This window comes from Polypterus senegalus, chromosome 1 (genome assembly GCF_016835505.1).
Source record: "Polypterus senegalus isolate Bchr_013 chromosome 1, ASM1683550v1, whole genome shotgun sequence".
NCBI classification, from domain to species: domain Eukaryota; kingdom Metazoa; phylum Chordata; class Cladistia; order Polypteriformes; family Polypteridae; genus Polypterus; species Polypterus senegalus.
This window is the reverse complement of record NC_053154.1, coordinates 92,658,463-92,679,883: the sequence shown is the minus strand read 5'-3', so window position 1 is coordinate 92,679,883 and position 21,421 is coordinate 92,658,463. Positions and strand designations below refer to the sequence as shown.

The 21,421-nt window shown below is 34.5% G+C and overlaps 1 protein-coding gene across 1 annotated transcript in view; it reads left to right on the top strand.

Moving 5' to 3' along the window:
• The window catches only part of LOC120529551 (anoctamin-9), a 96,887-nt gene that overhangs the window by 62,838 nt on the left and 12,628 nt on the right, over nt 1–21,421 (top strand). The window contains exons 12-21 of the mRNA XM_039753449.1: nt 3,002–3,106; nt 3,919–4,083; nt 11,678–11,714; nt 12,372–12,483; nt 12,572–12,629; nt 16,496–16,593; nt 17,259–17,398; nt 19,301–19,453; nt 20,365–20,512; nt 21,221–21,328. Of these exons, the coding sequence (XP_039609383.1) occupies nt 3,002–3,106; nt 3,919–4,083; nt 11,678–11,714; nt 12,372–12,483; nt 12,572–12,629; nt 16,496–16,593; nt 17,259–17,398; nt 19,301–19,453; nt 20,365–20,512; nt 21,221–21,328 (1,124 nt within the window). The remainder of the gene's footprint in view (nt 1–3,001; nt 3,107–3,918; nt 4,084–11,677; nt 11,715–12,371; nt 12,484–12,571; nt 12,630–16,495; nt 16,594–17,258; nt 17,399–19,300; nt 19,454–20,364; nt 20,513–21,220; nt 21,329–21,421) is intronic.

The following is a 21,421-nucleotide window of genomic DNA, read 5'->3' as shown; positions in this document are numbered from 1 at the left end:
AGCTGATGGACCCACTATAAGCACCTCCATTTTATTTTGATTTAGATCAAGAAAATTATGAGCCATCCAGGATCTTAGTTCGGACAGACAGTTGTGGAGTTGATTTGTTGCAGAGTTGCAGACGGGAATATAAACCTGAGTATCATCAGCATAGCCGTGAAAAGAAATGTTAAATTTCCTAAAAATAGCTCCAATAGGATGAAGATATATAGAGAATAAAATAGGACCCAAAATGGATCCCTGAGGAACAACATATTTAAGAGGAGCAGTAGATGCAAAAGAGGAATTAAAAGTCACTGAAAATTGTCTACCAGTTAAATATGACCTGAATTAGGTTAAGAGCAGCCCCTTTAAGCTCAACAAGATGTTCAAGCTGCATCAGCAATATTTCATGGTCAATTGTGTTAAAGGCAGCGGACAGGTCAAGGAGGAGAAGGACTGCCGCATCACCTGAGTCAGTAATAAGAGAGATGTCGTTGAACACTTTCAGGAGTGCCGTTTCAACATCTTGATAATGCCTAAAGCCAGATTGGTAGATCTCAAATAAATTATTGGAGCTAAGGTGATCGACCAATTGATTATAAGTAATTCTTTCTAGAATTTTAGCCAGAAATGGCAGTTGGGAAATTGGACGAAAATTGGTTAAAACTGCAGGATCTAATTCTGCCTTTTTTAGATGGGGACGGACTGCAGCATATTTAAAAAATGAGGGCACAACCCCCGAACTAATAGAATCATTTATAATCGTTAGTAAGGATGGGTCCAAAACATCAAAGGCTTCCACTAAGAGACATGGTGGAACAATATCGAGGGGGCTGGAAGCTGGTTTAAGGGTGTCAGTAGTTCTTTTTAGCAGTGAAAGTGAGACTTGATCAAAGGATGTTTGGGGAAAACAAGTCTAAAATCCTGTTTTTGCTTTGTTGTTTTATAGTATTTAGTGTTGATTGATTTGGAGAAAAAATATTTAAATAAAAAAAAGTTAAGGGGTCTGAAAACTTTCTAAATCCATTGTAACTATTTTTAATATTGGAAATCATTTTGTATGTAATTAATCCTCTAATGCAAAAAAAAAAAAAAAAACGTCTTCAGAAAAGTTTGCAAATTTAAAAAATCAAAAACTGAAATCTCCCTTTTAGTAAAGTAGTCAAACCCTTTGCTATGGGCACTTCAGATTTTGGTCAGATGTGTTCTGTTTGTTTTAAATATCTTTTGAGATGTTTCTAAACTTAATTGAATTCCAATTGTAACACACTGCATCCAGCAAGGGGTGCATGCTCCCTGGGAATATGTTTGTTACAGAGTGCATCTTTTACTAAAGTAAAAGTCTATATATTTATTTATTATAAAATATTATAGCCTTCTCTAGTGTTATGGCAGCGGTTCTAAGATGAAGAAAGGAAAAATAATAAAAACTTCACATAAACTACACTCCACTTCTTTTAATATCGTCTGGGAACACACAATAATCCAATTTTCAAAGGAGAGATACTAGCAAAATCTATGCAGTTGTGGGGTTTCTGCAGCTCTGGCCTGGTTCAAGAGAGTGCTAGAGACACGTTTGTTAGGAATGGGCTGCAGCGATGTTTCCATCCATCTGTAGGTGAGATCTAATGTTCCATGCAGTGCCAGAGCTTTATATATTCTCATGGTCTTTGTTTCCAAAATAAGAACATGCATTTGCCAAACATGGAATTCATTCATAGGGAAACTCTAAATAGCAGACTGTAGCCCCCTGAAAAAAAATATATATACCAAAATATTGACCACAAATAAAGAGCACATCAGCACTTTTAAATATCTTGCCTGAGTTCTCTCCATTTGTCTCTTCACATCTCCCTGCCATTTTGCTTGCATGGTGGTAATGTTTCTTCCTGTCAGCTGGTTTGCACATTTTAGATATTTTCAGCTGTGTCAATTAAGGGCCTTGGTTTTGAATTAAATCATGTACTATGCAGGACTGAACCTCACAGGTTAGAGTGACACACTTCAAATATTTGTCCATACAAATTGAATTTATTGAAGCATACAACCAGGACAATTCTGGAGTGACTTTGAGACAATTTTTTTTATTTGAAGATTTGTTTAATTCATGTAACTACACCTACCACAAACTCAGCGTTTTTTGCACAGATGATTATTAGTAAAGCATAGCAGACTTATGGTGTCGATAGGTGACGAGATGTTACTTGATTGCGCAGATTGCAAAATGGAGAATTGGAGAGAAAACAAATGCAGCATGCTATCCAATACTGGCAAAAGTGACAAAGTCCTTTTTATGTATTCCAGCAACATCCATACCATCAGAGCATTTCTTTTCTGCAGCAGGAAACATTGCTTCAAAGTGCAGAGCAAGCTTCAGTTCTGAGCATATTGATATGCTCTTGTTTCTTCATTGCCACCAACACATGCTCCTTTTATAGGGTTATGCACACAAACACACAGCATATACAGTATACCTCATCCATGGAATACAATCCTGATAGAACTGTTTTTTTTTTTTTGCCTTCCAAGAAGATACTAAAGGCTGAGTTGTAGTTAGGTTGAAACTTGTAGTTCTGAAAGTTAGGTTGGACAACTTTAAAGGCAATTTTTTGTGTTAGTATCATCATTATTATTATTATCATTATTAATGTATGCCTTAGTTTAGGCTGTATGTATACTTTTTTTTTGTTTGTTTTAAAGTTCTTTGTGCAATAATTGATGTATTATTTTCGTATCTATTCGTTTAAAACCTAGAACGTAATATGGCACTTAAATGCACTTAATGGGTTTAGTTTTGACATATAATTTTATTGTATGCAATTTAAGGAATAAAGATGTTTAATCATCTAAAAGGGAAATCAGTTAGCTGTTTTAAGAAAGATGTCTTCTATCCTCTTTTGTATAAGTTTAAGCTTTTATCCCTTCTGTAAGTATTGTTTGTTGAAATACAAAATGTCCACCATGTGGTATTAGAAATGACTGAATTTAATTCTGTTTTTTTTTATATATATATGTATAGGAGGATCTTGTTCTTGAAATAGTCAACAATCCACAGGTCATGCCTGAAAAATACCAGCATTCTTACGTTTCCAGTGTCATTGTCATGTTTCTTGTTTCTGTCATGGTGAGCATTCACAGCACGTGTATCAACTTTTCAGAAATGACAATAGAGTAATGATTCAATGAAGTGTTTGTTGAATTAATCAGATACTAAGAGATACAAAAATGTTAAAAAATATTAATTTAAATTTATTTCTAAATGGGGTATAGGTTAGTTTATAATTTGTTGCAATGATTTAGAAGTTTGTTTCTTTTGCATCCCCCAATAAATTTTAGAAAGTGCTATTTTGAAATCTGTAAGTGATGTATTATTCTATTGGGTATGTACACACTGGATAGCACTGTTCATTAATGGAATCAGCATCCTGAGAAGGAATCCCATATCTGTGTGGAATGTACAGTTTTGTCCTTTGTCTGCATGTTTTTTTTTCCCTCCTACTCCAAAGATTTGCACTATATTTTAATGGGTGATTTTTAATTGGCCCCTGTGTACAGTAAGTGTTGGGGTGTGTGCATGTGTGTGATCATGCATTGGCAAAGGTGGGGTTGTTGGACAGGAAGGGAGATAATATGGGGGCCAAGTGGGCTTGTGACAGCCTACTGTCTTGCCCACCACTTTTCCTGTCTTGTGCCAAGTGTTGTTTTGATCAGCTCCACGCCCCCATGGCCCTGAATTTGAGAATGTTATGTTTGATGCATTATCTTATCAATCCATTTCTATTTCTTTATCATAATCCTTTCCTTCTTTCTTGAGATAAAAAATTATGTTTCATAATGACTTGATGGTGTTTATTTGTTAGATGTAAATGCTGACATTTAGACTGATTTGCTAATTGTTTTGTGCTATCCAAATTTTTTTTTTCATTTAAATCCCAGATTGTTATTTTCATTGGCCTATCCTTGGGTCTTGTGGTGTTTCGAGTTTTTGCAACAGTAATGCTGTCAGAGAGTGAATGGAAGCTTCTAAAAGAAAATGCCAACACTGTAGCTGTCATGTTAGGGGCAGTGGTACACTACTTGACCATTACTATTATGACAAAGGTAAAATTGATGTTTTTTTCTGCCATAATATGTCTCTTGTTGTACACCTCTACTATAATTCTGTTTTATTTTAAAGTTGGTTATCGGTACATAGTAAATGCAAATTGCATATGAAAATCTTGTCCAGAGTGTGTCACAACTTTCTCCACTCCATCATTACTGCTGCTAGTATCACATCTCTGATGAATGATCCACATTTATAAATAAATTGTCAGAAGTTAACTCTACATAAGCACCTTCTAAGTGCCAGGGACTGAAGATCCATGAAAAGTTCTGCTGTGGGCATTTCAAAGTGTTCTTGTCGATTGTTTACATTTTTTTAAAAAAAAAACATCTGAAGCAAATACTTTCAAATACTTACAAACATTTTCATTCACCACTACATTATTTTGTAAAATTAAAATATATATGTGTGTGCGTGTGTCTGTATTCCACCTTAATAAAAGGGTAAGTATCTGTGTGTGGCAGTACAGTGGTTATGTCTGTGTTACTCCAAAAGAGGACGCATCCAAAACATTTTTAGTAATAAAATGAATCGCAGTTGTCATTCTGATAGCGCACCACAAACATTAAACTGCTTTTACTACTTTTTACCAAGTGGTATATAACAGAGAGCTATGAATTGCATAGCGCTCAGAAAATGTGTGTGTGTATATGTATGTACTCCAAACACTGAGAACTGTGCTATTTTATGGTCACTTGACCCTGGTGGTTCAATCAGTTCTACACCTCAATTCTATCCTGATTATTACGAAATACTAAATCTAGACAGGCTTCATCCCATGTTGGTGCTTTAACATACTGTGTTAAAAAATAGCCACTGATTATATTTAAAAACTCCTGGTCTTGTGCTCCGCTATTTGCAAGGTTATTCAAGATAATATTCAGGTAGTTAAAGTCCCCCATGACTATAATATCCCCCAGTAAACTTGCCTTTTTAATATTATGAAAAAAGATGTACATTGAAATAATTGCCTGAATTGATCAGTCTACAACATGTTCCTAAAATAAGGCCTCTTTCCTTAATGCTTTTCAGACAAAACCACTTGTCCTGACTAAGATGAGGCTCATTGTCCAACAGCATTACCACCACCTTTTCTGTTCTGTCTATTCTCCCTGAAAAATGTGTAACCCTCTATGTTATACTTGCTCCCATCTTTGTTATTTAGCCAGGTTTCTGTTATTGCTATAATATCACAATCATGCTAATCTACATACAACTATAAATCTTGTTTTATTTTCAATACTTATATAATTATGGCAAGCTATTTTAATATGTTACTCATTTTACTTTTGTGTTTAAACATTGGGTTAGAATTTACATTTCACACTATTGTTTGTTCCTTGATGTACAGTTCTAAACCTGGCCTCTCTTAAGCTCCCTGACCCATGCCATACCTTAGTTTAAACAATCCTTGACTAACCTACTCCTACACCTCCCTAACACTTTGGTGCCCCTCCGGTTCAGATGTAGCCCGTCATGGCAGAACAGGTCCCATCTGTTCCAAAAGGAGTCCCATTGCCTGGTAAACCTATACCCTTCTACCCTACACCAATATTTGAGCCTCATGTTAAGCCTTCTAATCTTCTCTGTCTTACCTGGACTGGAGTGTGGCACAGGCATAACTTCAGAGAATACTACCTTGTCAGTTCTGCTACTCGGCCTCATGCCCCAATGTATGTCATTTGTTCCAAAGTGGATAATATCCACTGGTTCCAATCCAGCTGTAGCCAAGAGCCAATCCACCCTTCCAGGGAGGTCTCCCACCTCTGCACCCAGAATGCACAGTGTGATACTTTCTGTCTCTGGAGCAAACCTGCACTTCAGTCTCCCAAATGTTTGAGTCACCAACTATCACTGCCTCTGTCTTTCTGGAAGCTGATTTTGAGGTGGCCCATTGGGGCTCCACATGCCTGCCTAACACCTCAGAATCTTCAGAGACACCATTCTGCTCCACAAGGACCTGAAAATGGTTGGACACTTCCAATTCTGGGGTTGATGTGCCCAGACAGTGTGCACCATTCACCTTGTGACCGTGACCCACCTGTCTGGTCTGGAATCTTCACCCACACCACCTTAGGGTACACCTCTAAAGGACACCTGGGCCAGGTCTGCCAATTCTCTACTACAGCGCAGGCCAACCAACTCCTCCTTGAGTTCAGAAGCTCAAAGCTCGAGGTTCTGGATCAGCTAACATATCCTGCAGATGCAGCCCTCCTAGAAGACTGGTTTCTCCAAGTAATCATCTAGAAAGGCCAACAGGACTTGTATTGCACTGGCCCCGTTATTAAAATACGAGTTAGGATTACTAAAACTGCCTTAACATTTTTTTAATATTTTATTTAGATTAAATGTTTAACTTAAATGGTAAAACTAAAAAAAATTAAGCCAAAGAAAATAGACTAAAGAACTGCTACAGTTATTTGACAGTTTCTGGCCCCTTAGGCTCCTGTAATATTCTTTCTCTTGACTGCCTGTTGTTTTTTTCTTTCTATGAGGTTAACTTTATTTTTCTCTGCCTGTTCTCCTCTTATTCCTTACTTAAAAGCTCTCAACTTGCATCATTTGTAATCCTTTGTATTAATGAACCCTTAAACTATTGCCCTCTTAACTATTCTACTTTCCTAACCACTAAAACTAAAAACTGTTCAATATAGAAAAACTTGCTTACTGAATATCCACTGACAGTTAATTTCTTACTGTCTTGCCTGCTCCGAACACCGCTAGTCCCTGATTGGCGCCTTAACGCTAGCTGCCTGCCTATGTACTTCTGAGCATTAGCTTGAATATAAATAACAAGTACAAGTAACAAGTAACTTTTCAAATTGATCCCCCAAACACTCGGCTGCTTTTGCTCCTGTGCGGGTGAAAAAAAGCAAAAAAACTCTTCTAAAGGGGAAAAAAAAGAGCTTTAAAAAAGTTTTAGGAGCGAATGATGAATTTGGCATGTCAGTACACCTTGTGTATATATGTATATATGTGTATGTATGTGTGTATATATATATATATATATATATATATATATATATATATATATATATATATATATATATATATATATAAGCAGTCTATAATGTGTCTCGTTATATATAAGATATAGGTAAATAACGTATAAATAAACAATACATACAATAAGATTTTGAAAAACTAAAGTGGTTACTTTGGTTTAACTAAAAAAAGGTAGAGGGACAAGAGTTAAAATAAAGAAACTTTATTGCCTTTGAATTGATTTCTGATCTTCGTGGAGACAGCATTTTAAACCAAACTATTCACAACAAACATACCATATATAAGCAAACCTCTCAGGAAAGCAAATTCATGTGTAGCTTTTCCTCTTTACTTCCTAAATTACATAATTACAAACTAGTTTTAAACCCCTCAATGGACCTATACTTTTGTCCTGACATTTTTGTCTAAATCTGCTTCATTAGGTAAAGACTCATACATTTTTGGTTTCTTTTTAAATGTTGTATTGATTTTCATATATCTGCAAGTTGTCATTCAGGGAATCAGTTACATTTATATTATTTACACTATCATACAGCCATAATTAAATTCCTCTTCCCCACTAACCTGGTGAGAGCAAGTATGAAAGAGTATGTTAAATTTATAAAAGTTAAGGCTTTAAATGGCTTTTAGCATTTGATCTTGTTCCCTAATTTCTAGTAAGTGTCCTGTCTGAGGATATCATTAATAAAGAGCTGTCATGTGCTGAAAATAAATCCATTGTTTCTTTTAAAAAGAAAATGTTATTTTCTCTAAGTGCTTCAGTACTAGGTTGTTGTACTGCGTTAGCCAATATGGATGTAGTGAAGAGTCAAGCAAAATGACACCTTTTATTGGCCAACTAAAAAGATTACAATATGCAGGCTTTCGGGGGTGAAGAAGGGGCCTGAGTTGCATCGAAAGCTTGCATATTGTAATCTTTTTAGATAGCCAATAAAAGGTGTCATTTTGCTTGACTTCTCACTAAGTGCTATAGAGCATAATTTTTTCATTACCCTAGGGTAGGTTCATTTGCATTTTTCCAATTAAGCAGAAAAATAAAAGAATAGTGTAGCGTATGTTATGACTACAGAGTAACACCAAAGATTGTAGTGTTCTATCTGCTATACCCCCAAACAAACTACTAACTGTGAAGGATTTGTAGTAATTCTGAAGCTTTCTGATAGGTAGGCTGAAACTATAGTCCAGTAAGGTTTAGGCAGGGGATGTACCTATGTTTCTGAGGGTGGATGTTGCTTGAAAAAACATCTTTGACAAGTAGGTGTAATTTCTGGTATATTTTTGACTGTGTAAGTCAAATATGGAATATACCTTATAATACCTAATTAGACAGTTTTGTGAACTGGAAGAATGTGGTCGGTCAAGGGACTATCTACAGTCTAACAGTAGACTCTATTGTAGTCAATTACAAGTGTTGTTTCAGATTATCCAGTCTTCTTCTGTTTTAGAAAACACTGGTGTAGTCATTATATTTTTTTTAAAAACGATATTAATGCTTTATAATAGAGCTTCCAGAATGGGTAAAACAGGGAAAGCTGATTATATAGAAGTGTTCGATTTGAATGTAATGGAAGAAATATTTTGGTGACAAAGGAAGCAGATATGCTGTTAGTATACAATTCTCTGAAGGTCTCTGTTCTGTGTACTTTCGTATTTTAAGTATTGTATACTGAAAGGAGTGGAGGAAGCATTGATAATTTGTATAATGACAGCTTCCTTCAGGTATTGTTTAACAAATTCTCATTGAGTGTTTAGTCATCAAATAAGAGTGTGTTTATTAGTGGTGACACACAGAAGAAAGCAGGATACAGTAGTCTACGGTCTTGTTAATGTAGCTACCCCAGAAGATGGGAGCTCAGCATTATTCAAAGTATCATTGTTCTATGCAAAGTAGTAAAACATAAAATTAGCCATTTCATTATGTATTGAACTTTATTTTTAAGTGAATGATAGTAAGAAAAAAAGAAAAGTGACCTATGATATCTTAATGAATATACTAGACATTAAGCCCGTTACAATAACGGGCGCTAGAACAGTAGTGCATAACATTTTTTTCAAGAAGCCTAAAGTAAAATAATAATAAAAATAAAATAGAAACGTACATGACAATACAGTAAGTATAATTAATATTACCTTAGTGTAAAACTTTGTAACAATCTGTAAGACACAATATCTGAAGAAGATATTTAGGTAAAATTTTCAATTTTTTTACCTCATGAAATTTTTCTGTACAATTTCATTATAGACAACATTTCTTGTAAAACTTCTGTCTGAGTTTGGCAACAGTTTGCCTTGTTCAGGAATCTCTACAACCTTGACAACATCTGGAAAACTTCTAACTCTTGATAATGCAACATAAAACTGACCAAGGCTGAATACTGGTTCTGGCAAGTAAATGCCAACCTTTTCTAAGGTTTGCTCTTCTGAGTCTTTCTCTTTTAGCGTTTTTCTGGCAGTCATTTTCTTTTTCTTCAATTGATCTATTTGGTCATATTTTTCTTTGTCTTTCAGCGTTTCTTTTGTTGATGTTTACTTGTTGAGCTGACCATTCTTCCAGGAGATGTTGCTTATATAGGATTTGATTGTCTGTGTCTTTTGTCCTACTTGACGTGTCCTTTTTTTGGGTGGCATGTTGTTAGTAGATACGTCCGTAATATTTTCTCCTACAGTAATACTGGCTTGTATGTGGCTGTAATATGCATCCTTTAATATGTCTTTAATTTTCTCTCGCAATAGTACTGGTTTGTATTTCCATAAAATGCCTGTAATTTTCCCTGACAGTAATACTGGCTTTGATGTCCGTAATATAACTTTAATTTTCTGTCACAACAGTGGGCAATCAGCAGAGTGTCCCCAGCAACTGATGTAATGTGTGGCGTGCTGCTTATAATCGTGCCTGTGGCGTCTCCCCAGCAAGTATTTTAATCTGTGGGGGTGTGCAACTGATTATTTTGTGTGGCGTCTCCCCAACAACGGATTTTATGTGCGCTGCCGCAACTACCCAATCAGCACTCTCCCCAGCAATGGTGTCCTTTATATCTTATCATTCGCGGCCGTCCACTGTGTGCCCAGCTTCCAGTGTGTCTGCTTTATTTGCTTATCGTGCGTGGCGGCGGCTAGGCCATTCACTGCGTGCCCAGCTTCCAGTGTGTGTGCGCGCGTCCACGTGCCGAGCGCATGGGCGGGGCACAGTACAATGTGCGGCGCGGCCCGCACATGCGCACTTCACCAGAAAACACACACGGACACTTGGACGCACATAGGGTTTTTTTTTTTTAAAGAGGATATGGATTCAACTCAAATGCAGCAAGGATAAAGGCCTAATGTGGAAGTCTGTTGTACACTCCGTAATGCAGATAAGCATTAATAGGCAACTTAAAAAAAAAAAAATATATCAAAAATGCAAATTGACATGGAAATGTTGTATTAATAGAGGACTTTACTAACCAAATATGAACAGTGAATGCTCCACAGATAGCAGAGCACAGAAATGGGAATTTATAGATGTGATCAGTTAAAACACTGAGGAGAGAAGAAGCCTGTTTAGATATTTTATTATATGATAATCAGGATAGAATTCAGGGGTAGAGTTAATCAGATCACTAGGATCTAAAGATTGTAATGTTTTATAGTATTTTGGTAAAGAATGTATTACTGTACATCAGCTAAGTCATTTGAGTTTAATTTTAATTAGACTATTGTTGAGAAAATATGTCTAAAATAATATGTCTGAGTCTAAAAGAGAACAACTGGAGTAAACAAGTGTGAAGAGCATGTGAAGACATTGGATTAAAAGTACATAGTATGTAATGCTGAACAAGATCATCCCAAAGTTTTGAAATATTTGGAAATTCTGAGAAGTTCATAATCTGTAAATATTAACTCCTGTATTTTACCATTTGGCATATAATATATATTGAAGCAATAGTTAAAAGGTCATTAGGAAAGGTCAGGAGCGTTAGGAGAGGAATTTTGTGGAAGGCAGTTAGTGGTTATGTATATAAAGCATTAATGCATATTTTTCAGATTTTCATTCACTGGGAAAATTTTTAAATACAGGAAGCTAGCAAAGTTGAGATATTAGATCTGAATACTCAATGGATATTGTATATATTGAAAGTACTACTTAATGAGGAGTACTACCTGCCACTCTCTGCATTCAAGAAGTGTATAGAAGCTACTCGTAAGCAAGCTGTTTAAGAGTTTGTGCAAATGTTTAAAAGTGTTGCTTGACTCAGAGATCCATAGTTATGTGGACATATAGGGTACTAGATAGTAGTACTTTGTAGACCTACAGAACTCAGCTAGATGGTATTTTGTACGAGTTAGTTAAACAGGAATTCATAAGCTACGTTGGACTGAATTACCCTTTTTGTCAAAACTGTTTATATGTTCTAAAAACAAATGAAGGATCTCATTTTTTAAATTAAGTATGCAGGGTGTAATGGGATAGATGGGTAAAAATTTTATAATTTACTTCAGCACTGTTTATTAAAAATCTCTGCTACTACTTTAATTTTATGTTGTTGATTAATTTACCCTTTTATATCCAATATGCAAATAACTATTAGATTTTCTTTTTTTTAGGTGAACAGAGAGGTAGCTATCTTTCTATGTAAAATAGGTATGTTGGTAATTCTTTAAAATGCTAAATATAATGCAAACCCACTGCTTCCTTATGTAATCCCTGTAAATTTATTTTTGTATGGACAATACATACATACTACACATACTGTAGTATAGTTTATTATTTAAATTTGATAAATTCAATATTTAAATGTAAATATATTAAAATTTTAATATTTTTAATACATTTTAAACATTTAAGTATTAGGCCTACATCCATCGATTTTCTTTTCTTGATGGTTGCTTCTATTTCTTATTTATTTTATTTCTGTTTATGTTATTTATGTTAATTGTAGGATTTTGATGTTGTTTTAAATGTGCTATTTAAATAAATTGACATTGACATTCTATTTATGCAGAATCTTGACAGTATGTAAACCAGTTGTAAAGTACAGTCTGTCATATAAACAGATGTGAATCTTGCCACTTTTACACCATATCTCATTTGCAGCAGATTTTATATTAATTTGAAATTAATTCTGAAATACACATTTTTATATGCAAAGTATACTGTGTCTAGTATGTTTTTAAAATACTTTTTAAAGTTATTTCATTTAGATTTGTTGCAGTTTCAGGGTTTTTGTCATTAACATTTTTTGTAGCAAACAAAGTTTGTGTTCAGCTGTAACCTACATGTGCTTGGCTATGTTTGCAGAGAGGAATCCTTTCTTTGAAGATAAGGAATGCAGCTTTACTGTGAAGATGTTTACCTTCCAATTCTTCACCCTGTTTTCATCCCTGTTCTATGTGGCTTTTTTTCTTGGAAGGTTTGTCAAATCCATAGTATTGCTGTGCTCATCATTTTCCTTGTTTTTGTTTTAATAATCAGCATAATTTTCTTTTACGTCTATTTAGGATTAATGGTCATCCCAAAGAATATGTAAAGATTGCACAGCAGTGGCGGCTGGAAGAGGTGAATTACATGTTGTATGTATAAAGTGCTGGAAACTATGAAAACTAAATCACTAATCACACCTAGATATTCCTAGACTTTATGTAATACTCTTCTTAATGATGCTGGCTTTGACTTCTGCAAAGTAGTATAATAAAAAAATTAGATAATGTAATCAGGAAAATAATGTTTTAGCTTATGCCAAAAGTTACAAATGGTTGCATACATTTTAAGAAAATGATGGGCCTAAGGCCAGTTGGCTACCCAGTCTATCTTCAGATATTCCAACAAAATGATTTTAAGTGTGTAGAAAATCATAATAAATTGTTTTATTATGCTTAGTGTTGTTACTTTTTGCATTGCTGCCTGGATCTAGTTTTCTTGTTTTGAATTCCTATCCTTCTAACTGTCTGTGCAGAGCTTGCATAACTTTTTAGTTGGGAGCTCTGATTTTCCCTTCCATATCTCAAAGATATGTATGTTAGATTAATTATTTAATTATAAATTTGCACCTGGGAGTGTAACTTTAATTGAACGAGCACTACAATGGATTGACACCCTGTCTGTGGTTGACTGACTCTTCCAGATAGACACTGGACCTGCACAACATTGAACTAAATTACTCAAATGTGTTATACAATGCCTGCGGTGGGCTGGTGCCCTGCCTGGGGTTTGTTTCCTGCCTTGCACCCTGTGTTGGCTGGGATTGGCTCCAGCAGACCCCTGTGACCCTGTGTTAGGATATAGCGGGTTGGATAATGGATGAATGGATGGATGTTATACAATGCTTTTAATAGTTGTGTTCAATTTTAAGTTTGTCAGATTTTTTTCTCTACCCCATTATTTAGTGGAGTATGTGATGTTTCAGAACTTGCAGCCGAAGGACACTAAAGTATAGTTATTTAATTGCATAATTACTTATTATTAGGATCACATCTGTAATTTGGAAGTTACACAGAGATCATGTGCAGCTTCTCTTTTCAAGATACACATGTGGTAACAATCAGTGTAATTCCGTACAAAGTCATATTGGTTTTGGTTGTATACTGAATTTTTCATCCATCCATTCATCTTCTAAACCTGCTTATCCAGAGCATTGTCGCAGAAAACCTGGAGCCTATCTCAGCAAGCATCGTGTGCAAACCAAGAACAATTCCTGGGTTGGGTGACAGTCCATCGTAGGGTGAGCACACTCACACAAACACATTTGGGCCAGTTTAGCAATGCCAGTTCACCTAACTTTTAATGTCTTTGGACTGTGGGAGTAAATATGTGGACATGGAGAGAACATGCAGTGACCACCTGGAACATTAACCCCGTTCTCTTTGTTGCAAGGCAGCAGCAGTAGCACCACCACTGTGATACCATGTCACCATTTAGATTTTCTTTCCTATTTTCTCTTAAGAGACAGTAATTTACACAATATACAGAAGCTTTTTCCTGCCACTCAAAAATTATAACTTTATTTTGCAAAACTATTTCATTATTTTGCAATACTTATTGGATTATATTTCACAAAGATACTGCTTGCTGCTGCTGGTTACATTGTACATGCGCATACTTCAGTCATCTAGTGATAGCTATTAAGGGAGTAATAAAGCACACATGTAGCTTAAAATTAAATGACTGGAACTGAGTAAAAGACATCTACTTTTAGTCAGGTTAAAGAAATAGTAAGTTTAGTACAAATGTTTTAACATTGGCAGAGTGACATTATAGAGCGAACATTCAGGTTTTAAATGGGGTTTGCATGTTCTCCTTATTCATTTTTGGATTGATTGGTATCAACAAGTGCGTGTAACTGTGTACGATTACCAGTTTTAACACTGAATACGAAAGTATGTCAGTAATACTTCTCAATAAACAAAATATGTTTAGTTCTTTGTGTACTGTAAAGTAAATAACATCCATCCTCTTTTTTTCATCACCAACCCGAGCCTCCAAAGATTTGTGATATGAACACTGGCTGCTGCATCACCAAATCATACTGTTTCAAAATATCAATAGCAAACACCTGTATTAAAACTAAACAACAACTTTTATTTTTAGGTTTCTGTTATTTGATTGCACATAGAAATGGCTGTGTGATTGTGCCTTACAAAGGACCAGCATACCATCCCCTTGTTTGCTTCTTGCCTTACACCCAGTGCTGTGGCAATAATCGTTGGCTCACTGTAACCCCAAACTGGGCAGATTAAATTTATCCCTCAGAACATGCAGAATTAAATGTATACCTATCACATCTGTTCAGTTTTTGTCACTACACGCATACTTAACCTCTTACTCATTATCTGTCACTGGGCTATCAGAGCATAAGCATTCATAGTTTTATAGACCACAGCATGCATTATCATTGTGAAATAATACAATACTTTTGTTCAATACCACAATAATTTAAAACACCCTAGTACTATCCTTGGTTGGCCAAATTATTCAGTGGTCAAAAAAGCCTCTGGATATAAAGAAGTACATTGAGAAACACTGATTTAAATTATTATTATTATTATTATTATTTGAAATACTTAGTGGTTCGGCAAATAGGCATTATGCCCAATATAAACATGTTTGTTTGTTTGTTTTGTGCATGTTAGCTATTGCAGAGGCACTCTGTCCAAAATTCTCTTTGCATATATTTAGTTTAATTAACAAGATTTTATGTGCTTTTTTTAGGTTTCTCTCCAGCAGCAGCAGTTATTTATTCAATAAGTGTGTCCAAGAATTTGTGCAATTTTTATTTTTCTGTATAGTGTTTTGACAGAGTGTGTTTTTCATGGTAGTGCTTACTTCCTATACAGTAAATACTATTTGTCCTCACATACTATTTGGCCTCACATTTTATTATTGAATGTGGAATTTTCAATCTATTCAATTGGGATTTGCTGCTAATAATCAATAAACCACACTTATAATACATTTTATAAATATTCATCTTCCTTGCTATCTATACATACACAGACAATCAATTCTCTATAAATGTTACATAATAAGATAAACAAAACTCTCATGTTGGCTCTTAAGAAGGCAAACATGAGTTCAGATCTTAGTTATCACAGTCAGTTTATTGTATATATATCCTAACAAAAGCTACATCAAAAAGTCAAGGGACAGTCCAAAAAGGAAAAAAAAAAATGTAAAATAGATTTTGAAAAACAAATTATTTTTTAAATGTTTAAGACAATTTCCAAAGCAAATTTTTCAAAGCAATTCAAAACACAGTAAAATATGTTAAGAAAAAGAAGAATATAGCACCAGTGAATCTGAGTAAAGCAGAGCATTATCTTATTTTAAGTAATAAACACCAAATAAAAATGTGTTTGCTGTTTCCCAGCAGGAATTAATTCTATACTATTCTTAAAATGATTTTTTTTGAAAATCTTCCTTCATTATGCCTCTTTTGTTTCTAATGCCATTGGCACTTGCACTTTAGATCATTTGGAAAAAAATCCACATTCTATACCAAAATGTATATTTAAAAGTGGTTGAGACCATTGTGGAGAATTTGTATTTGTTGGAGGTCTAATAATTGGTTCAGTCGTCCATATAAATGTTTTTGTAAACCCACTATATTGCAGTATTGATAGTAAACTTAATCAGTAAGTGATGAATATCAGTTATAAGAACTGCAAAGTCAAGGGAGTGTTTTTTAAAAATGTTATTGGTACATCCATGGGCTGGTAAGACAGGCTAATGGATTGTGTGTGTTTATGTGTGTTTTCTTCACTATTATCCCACCTTTTAGTGGTGTTATGCTTTGTGGTGCTGTTTTGTTCCAAAATATACAGATGTTTAGTTCCAACTTTTTGAGCAAATCTTTCTTTGGCTGTATATTTGAAAAACTCACCCAGCAATATTCTTGATAGATCCATTGTGTTTTTCTTTGTTTGCAGTGCCATCCCAGTGGCTGTATGACTGATCTCTTTATCCAGATGGCAATCATTATGATTCTGAAACAAACTCTTAGCAATATTGTGGAGTTTTTATCACCGTGAGTTTTATATTTTAATTATATTACTATACATCGGAACTTTAATGAATATTTCCAAACTTTTTTGCTTTGTTACATATTAAGTAAAATATTAATTCAGAAGGTTTTTCATTCTTATTGCATCTTGGACTATTTTTCACCAAACATTATAGCCTTATCTCATCCAGTTGAATTGTACTTTTTTGCTAAAGATATAAAAAATTGTTGCAGTGTTAACAGCTTATTTTCAATGGAATAAACCTCCTGAATATAGTTATATTTTTCACAGTTAATAAGTGGAAATTATATATATATATATATATATATATATATATATATATATATATATATATATATATATATATATATATATATATATATATTTATTTATTTATTTATTTTTTGAGGATGTTCTCATTTTACACTTTAGAAAAGTGACTGGAATCTTAATGGTATATTGCATATATTTTAAAACTAAGTCTGATAAGCTGTACTTATGACAGTGTGATTTGGAATCTAAACAGTATTATATAAACTGTAATTGAATTGTTTTTCAATAGAATAGTTAAAGATTCTGTTTAAAAGAATGTACGTTTTAATTGTTGTCTTGTAGCATTATTTTGTGTTTGAACAATTTATTAAACTTGTACTTATGATTTTCTTTTCAATATGTTTTACATCTGCAGCTGGGTGAAAATGAAAGTTAATTCTATTAAGTATCGTTCAGCGAAAAAAAAAACAGATGGAGAGATAGATAACTGGCTACGAAATTATTACTTGAATAATGTCTCCTACTTTAGTTTGTTCAATGAGTTCCTGGAGATGGGTAAGAACTGTCTGTATGTTGCATAATTTTACTTTTTTGTTGATTTATTTTTTGTGCAATGTAGTAATAGATGATAATGATTTATATACTATAGAAAACTTCTCTCATTGTAGATAGATAGATAGATAGATAGATAGATACTTTATTAATCCCAAGGGGAAATTCACATAATCCAGCAGCAGTATACTGATACAAAGAAACAATATTAAATTAAATAGTAATAAAAATGAAAAGAATTAAAATAAAATTAATGTTCGTGCATTTACTCCCCCGGTGGAATTGAAGAGTCGCATAGTGTGGGGGAGGAACGATCTCCTCAGTCTGTCAGTGGAGCAGGACAGTGACAAAAGTCTGTCACTGAAGCTACTCCTCTGCCTGAAGATGATCCTGTTAAGTGGATGCAGTGGATTCTTCATGGTTGACAGGAGTTTGCTTAGTGCCCGTCGCTCTGCCACAGATGTTAAACTGTCCAACTTTAATCCTACAATGGAGCCTGCCTTCTTAACAAGTTTGTCCAGGCGTGAGGCGTCTTTCATCTTTATGCTGCCACCCCAGCACACCACCGTGTAGAAGAGGGCACTCGCCACAACCGTCTGGTAGAACATCTGCAGCATCTTACTGCAGATGTTGAAGGATGCCAACCTTCTCAGAAAGTATAGTCTGCTCTGAGCTTTCTTACATAGAGCATCAGTATTGGCAGTCCAGTCCAATTTGTCATCCAGCTGCACTCCCAGATATTTATAGGTCTGCACCCTCTGCACACAGTCACCTCTGATGATCACAGGGTCCATAAGGGGCCTGGTTTGCTTGCGGTATCAATTTATTTGTGTGAATCCGAGAGACATGCGGGGGAGGGGTGTGGGGCCCTCCTCACTCACCCACCAGCCTTGGGCATTCCTTACCTCAGTTTAGCTATCAATTGAGAGAACTACTTCACGGATTTAGATTGGGTTTTTTCTATAATTTGCATGAACATTCCTGTTGATTTTGCGACTTCTCTCATTGCGATAATAATCATAGTTCGCTTGCAGGAGCGATATTTTTTTGCTAATCCGAGACAGAGGCTGCGGGCTAAGGGGAGGGGGAAGCATAACGTCAGGAGTATGGAGCCGGGCAGAGCCCTTCCCACTGTCTTGTTCCACTACTACGCGGATGGAGCCACGTGGGGACGGCTAGTACAATATATAAACAGATGCTATGCTTAATTCTTCCATTAATATTGCAAGTTATGCCCTAACCTCTTTTCCTCAAAATAACATAACAGAAAATAGAAGACAAAGATCTGAAGGCTAAAAAAATTAAAACCACTTTATTTTTGTTGATAACCGTTTGTAGAGTACTTTTAACTGAGTAAAAATTAGCCAGAAACCTAGTAATCTAGCAAACGCAACTACAGATTGTGCATTTCTTATCTGGAATGCTTGGGACGAGAAGTATTTCAAATCTTGGATGTTTTTGGATTTTGAAATATTTACATATACATAATAGGATATCTTGGTGATAGTAGAGAAAACAAGGATGAAAAAATGCGAAGTCTGTGTTCCATAACTGTTTTGCACATTTTATGCTGGATTAGATATGAATGGAAATGATAATTGTAAAGCTTAGCAGAATCAACAAATGATTATTTGTTTTCATGTGCCATAAGTATAAATATAAAAAAAGATAATTTTAAAGAGGTGCATTTTTTATTTTTCATATATTATCTATGAACAGTAATACTTTAATAATTAAAAAGGTTAATTAGATTTCATGTTGGCTATGTAATCATCTATCCATGGCTACTGTATATTAAAATCTAGCTGTTTTAATTTTTCAAATACTTAATCAATACTGATTTGCAGCTTTAAATTGTGATTTGTTACTCAGTGCAGTAGTAAACTAAGAAATTTTGTGTTGCAGTCATCCAGTACAGTTTTACCACAATATTTGTGGCAGCATTTCCACTGGCACCTTTCCTGGCTTTGATTAACAATATTTTTGAGATTCGCCTCGATGCAATCAAAATGACACGTTTGGAGAGGAGATTGGTCCCACTTAAAACAAATAATATAGGTATGGAAGTTTACATATAATCTTTCAACATGAATTCCCACTTAAAAGTAATCATGTAGGTGGCATAAACACTGCAAGTGTCTGAAATCTAAATACAGAAATGCAGAATCATTCTTGAAAGAGAAATTTCATCATTTGGTGATTTGATGATAGGTAGTGTCAAGTGCCACTCCATAATTTCTTAATGTGTACATAATGACATGAAGATGCGGTTTTTGATGTAGCTACTATACATACTTCATATCACCATGATACTTTTCAGACCATTCATTGGCAGATAACGTTCTGTGGATGAGGATGATGTTGCCATAGGGGATTCCACTACACTCGGAACAGAAATACTCCACCATAGGAAGAAAGTCATCACTCAGAATTGCTTTTTATTACCTTTCATTCATCATGCCCTCAGAGAGAATAAATGGTCCTAGATCATTTCAGGAAGGAGTACCCCACACTAAAACAGAGCAGGTACAGCCCTTCGCTGGAGGAAATACGACTTCAGCCATGCAGATTTTTTTTTTGATGAGCACCTCGCAAATACTTGTCCATTCATTGATAACAAGGTGTTCACGTGTAGACCTTGTCAGATTTCTGCCACAGTTCACTTACAAAAGTGCATTCCTGATGTACTAAGGTATTTATACACCGCAGCCTGACAGTAGATAGATTTCTGTGAAATTCTCAATATTGAAGTTTCTTGATTAAACTTTTTGTTCAAGCTACAGATTGTCATTTGTAGTGAAAAGAATAAATTATTTTTCTTGTTTATTCTTGCACCTCAAAATATTGTGCATACATCACTTTCAAGGAGTTTTACTTGCATATTAATTTGTTAGTGGTTATATTGCTCTATTTGTTTATTTGCAACTGCTGGTGTTTATATGTATTTACTATTGTTATGTTTATTATAGGTATTTGGTTACAGGTGCTGGAGGGAATTGGAGTTTTGGCAGTGATTTGCAATGGATTGGTAATTGGTATCACGTCTGACTTTATACCTCGATTGGTCTATAAATATCGATTTGGACCCTGTGCTTATTCAAATGCCACAGATATTAAGTAAATGTCCTTTTTGCTTATTTACATTTTATGGTTAATTGGGTTTATCAATGTACAGTAATCACTATATCTTATAAAAATCCTTTCCATTCATCTTCTACTGTATACCTGGTTTGTTCTGATCAGGAATAAAGGGAGCCAGAGGCTCTTTTTATAGACCAAATATCAGAATGGTATTTTTAAAACTGCACCATGTTTTTCCTTTTTTATTAATTATCCAGAGCAATGTTTTTAAATTTTAAGTTTCTTAATTATTGACTTTATAATTTAAAATTTTCTTAATGGGGTGTTTTCATCTTAATGTTAGTGTTGTTATGTATTTGGTAATCAAGTATCTAAAACAGATTTTGTCACTCTTTCTTACATTACAAAAACCCAGCACAGCCATTTGTGAACCAAAATGCAGCCATCTTTCTGTCAATATGAAGAATTTTGACTAAAAAATAAAAATCCTAAACCTAAGTAATGACCCGATAATCTCAGTTTATACAATTTTTTTCTGTTTTATTTTAACCAGAAATTCTCATTTATAAATCATAATTTGTAGTTCTGTTTTGCATAAGCTTTTAATGCAGCATTTTTTATTAATTGTGTTTTTCTTAAATTATATACTTAATATTAGAATGAAGCCCTAATTGGCTAATTTTTGGAAGGCATTTCCATATAGGTATACACATATGATAGGTTTGTATTTGATATCTTTTGCAGCTGCATGGTTGGGTATGTTGAAAACAGCTTGTCTACAGTTAACTTAGAACATCTAGACCCAAAACATCTACAGAACAATTCCAATTTTGTTAATCTCACCTACTGCAGGTAGGCCTTAATTTAATTTTGTTATTTAATAATATTTTAAGAATTAAATATAATGCTTTTTATTTTTTTCTGGACATTGGAAATTTCTCAGGC